Below are 12209 nucleotides of genomic sequence, written 5' to 3' on the forward strand. Positions count from 1 at the left end.
TAATATAATATAATTAATATATAATAATATTACATAATATTACAGCCAATGTTAGATGTATCTTCTCTGCAAGCAGAGAGTACTAGAGGAATGCTTGGGTTTCACTGACTATGCAAAGGCATTTGACTCTGTGGATCATAGCGAACTATGGGTAACTGAGAAGAATGGGGGTCCTAGAACACTTGATTGTGCTTATGTGAGACCTGTGCTTGGACCAGGAGTCAGTTGTTGGAACAGAGCAAGGAAACACTGCATGTTTCAAAATCAGGAATGATGTACACCAGGGATCCTATCTCCAAACCTATTTATACTAAACACTTAACAGATCTTCTAGGCGAGTGAGTTCTATGAGGAGGAATATGGCTTCAAGATTGGAGGACGACTCATCACAACTTGCATTATGCAGAAGAAACAATTTTGCTTGCTCAAACTGAGGAGAATCTGAGGCATTTGCTGCAGAATGTCTGCAGCCTTCAACACAAATTGAAGCTCAACATCAAGAAAACAAAGATTCTCAGCACTGGGCCAATTGGCAGCATCATGATAGATGGTGAAGAGACTGAGATTGTTAACAGCTTTAGCTTGCTTGGATCCACAATCCACATTCTTGGTACCAGCAGCTAAGAAATAAAAAGATGAGCTGCACTGGGAAAATCTCCTGTCAGAGAACTCTTCAGTGTACTTAACAGCAATGATGTTAGTCTGCAGACTAAAGTGTGCCTAATCCAGGCCATGGTCTTCACAATGACTTGTGATGCATTATAGAGCTGGACAGTGACTAAGGATGACAGAATAATAATCAATGGCTTTGAACTGTGGTGCTGGAGAAGAGTATGGATTGCTAGAACCAACAGGTTCATCCTGGAGAGGGTGAAACTAGGCTGCTCCTTTGGAGGCAAGGATTTTGAAGTTTCATTTGACATACTTTGGGCATGTTGCAAGGAAGGGCCATGCTTGGAAGGGTAGAGGGACCGTACAAGAGAGGAAGACCTTGGATGAGATGGATTGACTTAATGGCTGGGAAAATAAGGGTAGATGTGTCAGAGACAATGAAGGTAGCTTAAGATAGAGCAGGCTTCAGAACCTGAACCTATATTGTACATAGGTTCACTGAGTTGCAAGCAACTCAATAGCACATAAGTACAACATCATCAACTGGGGTAAGTGTGTTGGAGACAGTGAAACTGGCTCAGGATAGGGCAGGGTTCAGAGCTATTATTCACAGGGTCACTAGGAGTCACAGACAACTCAATGGCACATAACAACAACAAACCTACATGTTGGAAGAAGGATGGAAATTCTCCTCCTATGTGGTTCACTGCTTCTGAAAACACACTGGAAGGTCATTATGAATTAGTTTCAATTCAACAACAACAAGCCTCAATATAGCAGGTACTTCACCTATGTGTCCTGACTATGACAAATCCTAGAAGGCTGGCCTACTCTGGGTCTCACCAGAAACTCTGAGATCACAAGTGTTCTTTGAGACTGTAGGGAGGCATTGGAAATGTGCCATTGGTGTGTGTTCTTGAGTTGATTCCAACTCACAGTAACCCAAAGGCTAGAAGAGAAATGCCCTATACGGTTTCCTAGACAGTAGTCTTGATGGAACTAAACAAGCAGACTGGAACATCTTTCTCCAATAGTGTGGGTTTCCCTGACTGAATCTGAACAGAATGTCCAGACCCTGGCCCAGATTCCTCACTGCTCAGGATGGGTCAGAATTGGGAAGTCCTGATTATTGACTACATTTATTTACCAAGCTGCACACCAACCATGTATGTCACAACTGCAAACAGCTGTTTCCTACCGTTGGCAGGTATAGAAGCATCACCATAGATTTCATCAACATTGGCCAGTTCTGCCTTCCTGTAGTTGCCTGGAGATCGATCAGACACCAAAGAGCACGAAAGAGGTTTCTCCTCTTTACTTAGCTATTGATATGTCTGTGCCTATGGGAATGGATGAAAATAGTAACTGCTACAAACAATGGTCTTATTTCTGCAAGACCATGGGTATGATTGAAATCAGCCTCCTGGGAGGCTGAATGAGCCACATGTGTGGCTGGTGGGAGGGTACTTCCTGTGAGGTTTTTTTTTTGGGGCATTGAAATGGCACCTTCAGGAAACTTATCTGTAAAGATCTGGACAGAAATACAGACCTTTTGATTCATTCAGAAGCTTACTCCAGAAGAGAAGTCAGTACACTTTTGCTTAAAGAGTTAGATAATAAATATTCCAGGCTTTGCAGGTCACCTGGTTTCTGTGGCTACTACCCAACTCTGAGGTTCTAACGCAAAAGCAGCAATGCACATATAAATGGATGAGCATTGCTGTGATCCAATAAAATGATTTACAAAAATAAGATAGCAAACTATAGTTCTGTAGGCAGATCCCCATTATAGAGCGACTTCCTTCTACATGCCTCATTAAATTTACATCTAAATCTAATAATGTGTTGGGCAGCTAACCAAAAGTTTAGTAGTTCAAATCCACTAGTTGGTCTGCAGGATAAAGAAAGGCAATCCTTATACTCTTGTTTCTCTTCAGATCGAATAAATCTTTCGCCTTTTACTAAAAAAAAAAAAAAAGAAAGGCAATCCTCTCCTATTAGGATTTACTGCCTTAGAAACCTTATAGATGGTTGCCTGCTGTGAGGCAGAATCGACTTAGGATCATGGGTTTGGGTTTTGTTGAAAGGGAACAACAGTTAAAAGCTATTTAAGGATTGTGAGATTATTTTTAATTAAATAACAGTGTTGTCTTAATGTTATTTTTAAGGAAAAGAACATTCATACATGCACATGGCAGTAACTCTTGCTGTTGAGTGTGCACATGCATGTTTCTAGGTGCATTCTCATGTCTCAGCCTCCCCTATGTTCCCCCTGCCTGAAAAATCCCTTCAGTGATGTTGTTCCTGCTCCCTGTCTAGCCCCTGCCACCCTCCTCATTCTGGGCCTACCTTGTTCTCTTTGCTGATCTCTTTGCTCCATGGACACAAGGGCAGAGAAGTGAGCTTGGTCATAGGCAAGGACCAGAGGTGAGCAGTGGCATCTGTTGGGAGGAACCTCCAAAGGCAGGTAAATTCCTCCAAAGGGGATTGGGGCGAAAGCTGAGGATACAAACAAGAATGAGGATATGTAGTAGCTGGAGGGATAGAGCTAGAAGGGAAAAACCAGTTTGTCCTTTTCCCTGTCAGGATATGAGGAGCCCAGGAATTCATCTCCACACAATTTCATTAAACACTCCCAACAGTGTTGATGTGCAGACTGAGATGTGTAGATGGGGATACTTAGGCTCAGATAGGTCAGATCTCTCTGATCCTGAGTCTTCTTGTGTGCCTGGGGAGCCCGAACCCACCTGCCTCCCTGGGGCAGTTCCCCTGGTCCATCCCTGTGCCCATCAAGCTACATGCTAGAAACAACAGGGTTGGGCTGACTGATGTTCACTGTGATTGCCTTACAGTCCTGCAGATTTTGTAAATGACTTTGTGTCTCCTTGTTTAGGGTCCTCCATGACATCAGATCTGTGACTGAGGGCATTACTTATACTACCTGAGCTGGAAAGGCACAGTCACTCTGGCAGGTAGTAGTGAGAGGGGACAAGGACATGCATTAAAGGACTGCTGGGCTCTTGGGCAGGGGTGGACAGCTCTTCCAACCCTGGCCCCTTCTCTGCCACTATTTTGCCAAATTATTTCATGCTTGTAGTCTTACTCTTTAAAATGTGTAGTCTATAGATGGTTTAGGGTTGGGGCTGGAGTAGAAAGCAGCACTGAATTGATCACAAATGTTCAGGGAATAGGAAGCTGATAGTGTGCTGGCCATGCTGTAGACAAACAGACGAGGTAGGGGTGGGGACTCTAGATTTGGTCTCAACCTAACATAGCCAGTTTTTTTCTGGACACCATGATGATTAATTTATTTGAAGACATGATTTTTTTCATTTCTTTTTCTAAACTGACAGTGTAACACTTTGGAATCTTCTGGAATCTCAACCTTTATGACAGCAATCAAGCTGTGTCTTTTTGGAATGTGAAGGTCTCTGAGTCATGAGTAAAACAACTATCTGAGGAACTTACCTTCTCCACCTGAGTCTCTTAGCATTGTATCTGCTACAACAACTATCGGTCTTCTTAATATATGAGCAAGGACGAAAACATGGAACTCTTCTAGACTCTCGTACACTGGGTCCTCTGTGTTGTCCACACTAGGGAACAAAATAGCAAAAGCCTGTTACCAAACTAAATACAAATTAAGTATGAAGAAAGCAGCAGTGAATATTCTGTGCAGAGTATGAGACCTTCCCATTGGGATCTTAGCTGCCTTCTCTGCAGTCACCATTATCTGAAACCTCCTCTCATGCTATCCAGTGACTAGCAAATGCACAAGTTGGAGCTCCCCACCCTCCACATGGGGCTGAGCATCCTTAGGCGAGATGAGCTTGAAGGTAATTGCTTTTGGCAACCTCAAAGATGAGGTTCCTCAGGTGGAAGAGCAGTCTTAACATACTGGGTCAATTTCTAGTGATGCTAGCAAGGATAAATGGAGGATTCCTGGCCAGTTTACTATCTATGAATTTGGAGATGGAACTACTCTTATTGGAAACTAAGTACAACTGGGCATAGCTAATGTCATGGTGGGGGAATAACTATGATGATCTCAAGGGCCTCTGGAAAGACTCCACTGTAGGAAGAAGGCATGGTCTAAAAAGGCTCAAGCCTCAGACTTTTATGGGAGGAAATGATTTTGAACACAACATAGGACACTTGAGTTTTCCAAGTCTGGGTCCCATGGATATCTGAAGTTCAGCCAGAGTAGACTCCAAGAAATGTTATTGCAAAAATCCCAAGACACTTGTTTGGGTGCAAGATAGTGACTTTGATGTCTTTCAATAAAATTGAAAGTGCCAGAGCGCACAGCTTTATCTCAGGGTCTCCTGTAGGCTACAATGTTCAGCCAAGCTCAATAGCTAGCACTTCAGCTGGTTCATGAACATCCAAAAAGTGGATGCTCTTAATGAAGTGATGAGGGTCTGCTAAGACTGGGACAGGTAGGTGTCAGAGCAAGCAGTATGGTCTTGTTTAAAGGTGCAGGTGGTATAGTCTGGGGAAACAGTGTTTCACACACAAAGCTCCAAGATGATTACTTAACTGCTTACAAAACAGAGGCTGTGAATACAAGGAATGCATCATGGCCACTTAGAAAATTCTCTACTAGTTTTAAAGTATCTCCTTGTTTATTTTTTCCTTTTATTGTGATCTAGGTTACATCATAATTTACAAATTTGACAAGGATCAGAAAGTAAAAAAAAAAAAAGTTACATATATATTTTTATTTTCCTGAACTATGTTTGCTTCCTAAATAATAAAATACCACAAAAAGGAAGCTTTAAAACCACAGGAATTTATTCTCAGCATTTTAGAGGCTGAAAGTCTGAGTTCACCGACCTTATAGAGCCACACTCTCTCTCTGAAGTCTCCAGGGGAAGATCTTTTCTACTTTCAGTTTGTTTGTTAGGTACTGTATAGTAGACTACAAATCACAGTAACACTGTGAACAAATTATCTGAACCTTGCCTAATCCTGGGCCATCTTCAGCCACAGGCATTCATTGATAGCTTCATTTGCCATTCTTCCTCTGTCTGTCTCTGCTATCTTCATCTCTTTCACAAGAGGACATTGCTAGTACTAGATTAGGATTCACTCTATGCAAACAAGTAACCCCTGGTATCACAGTGGATTAAGAAATTGGCTAACACAAAGGTTGGCAGTATGAATCAACTACCTTTGCTTCTGTAAAGATTACAATCTTGGAAATGGTATTGGAGAGTTCGCTATCTTACAGGCCCAACAGTCAACATTATATTAGATGGAGAAAAAACTGAAGCTGGCAATAACTTAATCTTGCTTGGATCAACAGTTAATACCCTTAGCACCAGCAGTCACAAAATCAGGAGACGTATTGCATTGGGAAATTCTGCTTTCAGGGGATCTCTCCAAAATGCTGAAGAGCAATGATGTCAGTTTGAAGATTCAAGCCATACTCTTCTCAGTAACTTGTCATGCATTAGATATCTGGACAATGAATAAGAATGACAGAGAAAAATGGATTCCTTTGAGTTGTGGAGTTGGAGAAGAGTACTGAAGATCCCATGGACTGCCAAAAGAACACACAGCTATGTCTTGGAAAAGGTGTGGCCAGAGTGCCCCTTGGGGCAAGTACAATGACGCTTCCTCTTTCATACTTAGGACAGTTAGCTATGTAAGGCTATTCCTTGAAAAGGGACATCATGCTTGGAAATATAGAGGGTCAGCAAAGGAGAGTAAGACCTCCAGTGAGATGGACTGACACTGTAAATTCAGCAATGGGCTCTAGTGTGTCAGAGATTATTAGGATGGCATATGATAGGGCAGGGTTCAGGTTGGCTGTTAATAAAGTCACTATGAGTCCTACTCAACTTGACAACACCTAAAAACAACAATGGCTCTATCTTAAGGGAGTCTGATAGTCTCATGGTAAGAAGCTGCACTGTAATCCTGAAGGCATGATTTTCAAACCCACCGGTTTTTCTGCGGGAGGAAGGTGTCCTATGTGATTTACTGCCTCTGAAAACTCAATGGAGGGTCAATTATGAGTTGGCATGCAACAATAACAACAATAACATCCCTATCTGTTGTGGTTGTTCTGAGTTAGAATTGACTCCTAGTAGTGAAATTCATTCAGATTTTATTTTGGAGGGAAGAAGAAACAGTATGCTGGTAATAGAAACAACTGAGACTGAGACTTGGCAACGGCAATGTTGACAATTTTGCTTCCCTGGGGCTTTGCAAAAAGGTAATAACTCCTATCCCAACCAGCCAATGCCACTTTCTTGGGCCTTTTCCCTGAGCTCTATATCCCTGGTAGCACTCCTACTACTTTGCCTATCTCTGGACATGACAGGACACAAAGGAGCAGGCCCACCTCCAGGGAGAGACCCCAGCTCCCTGCCCATCAAATGAGAACCAGATGAGAATCTATCCACAGTAAACTGGGAACAAATTTGCCCATAGAAAACCAGCAGGGAAGACTGCCACTAGGAAAATTAATCTCTCAACAAAGTCTGCAACATATCAATAGCAGGATAAAGGTATTTTCTATGGGTGAAAGACAAAACTGAAGAATTACAGGATGCTGCAAGCAAAAACCAGAAGGAGCTTTTTTTTAAAAAAAAATAAATAAAAAGCCAAAACAATGCAGGTAAAACAAATGAGGTATTAGAGTTGTTGTTGTTATGTGCCATGGAGTTGCTTGCGACTCATTGTGACCCTATGTACCAGAACCCTAAACGCTGTTCCATCCTGTGCCAACCTCGCTGTTTCAAACACATTAATTCCCAGCACTCCACTCACAGAATCGATCCATTTCATCGAGGCTTTTCCTCTCCTGTGCCACCCCTCCACTCTCCCAAACATGATGTCCCTCTCCAAGGACCAGTCCCTCCTTGCAACATGTCCAAAGTATGTCAATATCCTTGACTCCAAAGAACATTCTGGCTTCATCCTCTCCCAAAGACAAACCTGTTTGCTCTTCTAGCAGCCCATGGTATATTCAACACTCTTTTCCAGCACCACAACTCAAAGGCATCAATTCTCTTTCTATTATCCTTATTCACTGTCTAACTCCCCAGTGCTTAGCACGTAATTGCAAAGAATATTGCCTGGTTCAGGCGCACCTTAGTCTCCAGCCTGACATTGTTGCACTTCAGTACTCTTGAGAGATCCCTCACAGCTACTTTCCCAATGCAATTCATCTCCTGATTTCCTGGCTGCTGTTACCAAGAGTGTTGACTGTGGAAACAAGTAAATGAAAACTGTTAACTATCTCAATCTCTTCACCATCCATACTGATGCTGTCAATTGGCCCAGTGGTGAGAATCTTTGTTTTCTTGATATTGAGCTTCAATCCATATTGAAGACTGCAGTCCTTGACCTTCTGCAGCAAGCGCTTCAGGTCCTCCTCAGTTTCAGCAAACAGGGCTGTGTCATCTGCATAACACAGGTTGTTGATGATTCTTCCACCAATCCTGATGCCACACTCCTCCTCGTACAGCCCAGCATCTGACATCTGAGATGATCTGTTCTGCATACACATTGAAAAGGTATAGATACAAAATACATCCCCAACAGACCCCTTTCTTGATTTTGAACCATCCAGTGTCTCCCTGCTCTGTTCTGATGACTGCCTCTTGGTCCAAGTATAGGTTTTGCACTAGCACAGTCAAATGTTCTGGGATTCCCATTCTTCTCAGAGTCAGTCATAGCTTGTTGTGATCCACACAGTCAAAAGCCTTTGCATAGTCAATGAAGCACAGATAGACATTTTTCTGATATTATCTGCTTTCTGCCAAGATACATCTAACATTAGTTATAATATCTCTAGTACCACGACCTCTTCAAAATCCAGCCCGCACATCTGGCAGTTCTCTGCTGACATATTGTTCCAATCATTTTTGGATAATTTTCAGCAGAATCTTGATGGCATGTGATAGTAATGATATTGTTCGATAATTTCCATACTCTGTTGGGTCACCTTTCTTTGTAGACTCTGGAAAAACAATAAAACACAATCCAAAATATGAGGTAAATGTCTCAGATGCTGTCAACATGATGGAGGGACACATGAACAGAGTGGAAGAGATGGAATACAGAATCAGTGAAATAGAATTTTCACCACTGAACTGCTAAAGAAAAAACAAAGAATAAAAAAGGAAGGAAAAAAGCAACTATGAGATATCATCTCACCCCAGTCAGAACAGCAAAATTTAACAGAACAGAAAGCAACAAATGCTGGCTAGGTTGTGGAGAACCTGGTATTCTTATTCACTGTTGGTGGAAGTGTAAAATGGTACAACCACTGTGTAAGGCGGTATGGTGCTTTCTCAAAAAGTTGCAAATAGAGGTACCATTTGACCCAGCAATTCCACTACTGGGAATATACCCCAAAGAGACCATAACTGACACTCAAGCAGATATATGCACACCCATGTTTATCACGGCTTTGTTCATAAAGCAAGGAGTTGGAAACAACCTAAGTGTCAATCAACAAACGAGTGGATAGAGAAGCTGGGGTATATTCACACAATGGAATACTATGCTGCATTGAAAAACAAAGAACTCATGCAATATTATTCAAAATCGGTGAGTCTGGAGGACATTATGCTGAGTGAAGTATCTCCATCACAAAAGGACAAATACTGCATGGTGCCACTATTGTAGAATGGGACTGACATTGGGATTGGGTGGAAACTGAGAGAGATGGGTTCAATAATGCATACTGCATTGAGACAGATGAGGGAGAACACTGTTTAAAAGGGATATGTGATTAGGTATTTTTGTCATGATGGCAGTTCAGAGCAAAGGCTGCATAGGGAAGTGAACCTGGGGGGAGGGAGGAGGGATTGTAAAACAATTAAAGAATTTTTCTTTTACCTTTCCAAGAGGGTAGTGTACTGGGGGGGGAGGGTTGGAAGGGGAGATAAGTGCAACAACGAATGAATGGAAAGCCAAAGTCTCTGTAAATTTTCATTGAAATTAAGAATACATTTTAAAAAGTGGAAAAAATAAATTAAAAATCTTGACATTTAAATAAAAAAGGAAAGGAAAAGAAGAAACCCCAAGAATAATGTGGGACACCATTAAGAGAAATAACATGCACATCATCAAAATCCCAGAACAGGAAGAAGGAGGTAAAGGCACCTAAAAAAGTTGCGGAAGAATTACCAGAAGAAAACGTCTCAGGCATAATGAAGAATGAGAGAATATGTACTCAAGAAGCTGAGTGAACACCACATAGTATTGTTGTTGTTGTTATGTGTCATCGAGTCATTTGCGACTCATAGTGACTCTATGTACAACAGCCCTAAACCCTGCTCTATCCTGTGTCAATTGCATTGCCTCTGACACACCCATCAGATTACCCCAGTCACTGAATCAATCCACCTCATAGAGGGTCTTGCCCTCCTGCGCTGTCCCTCTACATCAAGGCATATCATAGTAAAATGTGCTAGAACCAAAGATAAAGAGAGAATTCTGAGAGCACCTAGGGAGAAAAAAGAGTAACCTATGAGAAAGGGCAAATAAGATTAAGTGCCGATTTCTGAGCAGAAACCATTCTAGAAGACAGAAGTTTGATTATATATTGAACACTCAAAGAACAAACCTGTCAACCAAGAATACTGTACCCAGCAAAAGTGTCCATCAAATATGAAGAAAAGATCAAGATATTCCCAGAAAAACAGAATCTAAGAGAGTTTGTAAAAACAAAATCAGCATTGCAGGAAACACTGAGAGATGTCTTTTTTACAGAGGTACCACAGAAAGCAGCATGGACCAAAGTAACTAGCAACAACATCAAAGAGAACTCAATAAAATGATAGCAATAAAACACTGCCATTCAATAATCACACTGAACTTGACTGGTTTGAAGAGAAGAAGAGTAAGATTGGATAAAAAACCCAAAATCCATCAATATGCTGTCTGCAAGAGACATACCTGAAAAATGAAGATAAAGAGTTTAAAAAAAAAAGATGCTGAAATAAAAATACCAAGCAAATGGCAAAAAGCAGGAGTAGTGGTAATCTCCAATAAAATAAATTTCAATGCAAAAACCATCCCAATGGACAAGGAAGGTCACTACATAATGCTTAAAGGGTCAACAGAACAAGAGGACATAACAATAATATCTATGCACCAGATGAAAGACCTGAAAAACATATACAACAAACATTGACAAAACTGAAAAAGCAAATAGACAACACTACTATACATCAAAAGACAGGAAAAATGACCATTGACTCTCTCTTAGCCAATATGTCCAACAAATTGAAAAAGAATAGTAGGAAAACCTGACAGCCTCAAAAAAAACTGAGAGGATAAATATTAGAGCAAAAATAAATGAAATAGAAAACAGAAAAACAACTGAAACCATCAACAAAACTAGAAGTTGGTTCTTTGAAAAGGTCAATAAAATTGATAAACCACTAGCAAAACTAACAAAGGAAAAGACAAATAATCCGAATAAAAGATGTAATGGTCAACGTCACAACAGAACCAAAATAAAAAGGCTAACAATGGGATATTATGAAAAATTATACTCGAACAAATATGTAAACCGAGAGGAAATGGATAAATACTTAGAAATTCACAACCTACCTAAACTGAAACAAACTGAAATAGAACACCTGAACAGACCCATGACAAAAGAAGAAATGGAAAAGGTAATAAAAAAACTTCCAACCAAAAAAAGCCCTAGACTAGATGGTTTTGCAAATGAATTTTATCAAACATTCAGAGAAAAACTGTCATCAATTCTACATAAACTATTTCAGAAAATGGAAAAAGATGGAATCCTACCAGACTCTTCTATGAAGCAAACATATCCTTGATACCAAAGCCAGATAAAGATACCACGAAAATTGAAAACTATAGGCCAATATCTCATGAACATAGATGCAAAAATCCTGAATAAAATATTAGTAAATAGAATCCAATGATACATTAAAAAAAATTCACCATGACCAAGTGAAACAAGGATAGTTTAACATAAGAAAAACAATCAACATAATTATTCATATTAACAAAGCAAAGGACAAGAACCACATGATCCTATCAATTGATGCAGAAAAGGCCTTTGACAAAATCCAACACCCTTTCCTGATTAAAACACTCAACAAAATAGGATTAGAGGGGAATTTCTTCATCATAGTAAAAAGTATTTATGCAAACCCGAGAGCAAACATTGTTCTCAATGGAGAGAGTTTAAAGGGATTCCCTTTAAGAACAGGAACAAGGCAAGGATGCACACTATCACTTCTCTTATTCAATATTGTATTGGAAGTCTTAGCAATGGCAACAAGAAAAGAGAAGGAATTAAGAGGTATCCAAATTGGCAAAGAGGAGGTAAAATTATCTCTCTATGCAGATATGCAAGTTCAAGCTGAAGCTGAGGAAAATTAAACCGAATCGACAGGAGCCAAAATATGACTTTGATTTCATACCACCTGAATTTAAGAATCATCTCAGGAACAGGTTTGAGGCCTTGAACACTAACGTGCGAAGACCAGATGAGTTGTGGGAGGATGTTAAATGTATCATCCAGGAAGAGTGCAGGCGGTCATTACAAAGACAGAAGAGGAAGAAAAGACCAAAATGGATGTCAGAAGAAACTC

General features: G+C 40.5%; 1 protein-coding gene across 1 annotated transcript in view; it reads right to left on the bottom strand.

Moving 5' to 3' along the window:
- OTUD7A (OTU domain containing 7A) overlaps nt 1-12209 on the bottom strand; it is a 247310-nt gene that overhangs the window by 37684 nt on the left and 197417 nt on the right. Inside the window, exons 6-7 of the mRNA XM_006902543.1 lie at nt 4081-4208; nt 2962-3111 (exon numbers count right to left, since the gene is read on the bottom strand). Of these exons, the coding sequence (XP_006902605.1) occupies nt 2962-3111; nt 4081-4208 (278 nt within the window). The remainder of the gene's footprint in view (nt 1-2961; nt 3112-4080; nt 4209-12209) is intronic.

The sequence above is a fragment of the Elephantulus edwardii genome, unplaced genomic scaffold (assembly GCF_000299155.1).
Source record: "Elephantulus edwardii isolate Elephantulus edwardi_28Jun2011 unplaced genomic scaffold, EleEdw1.0 scaffold00426, whole genome shotgun sequence".
NCBI lineage: Eukaryota > Metazoa > Chordata > Mammalia > Macroscelidea > Macroscelididae > Elephantulus > Elephantulus edwardii.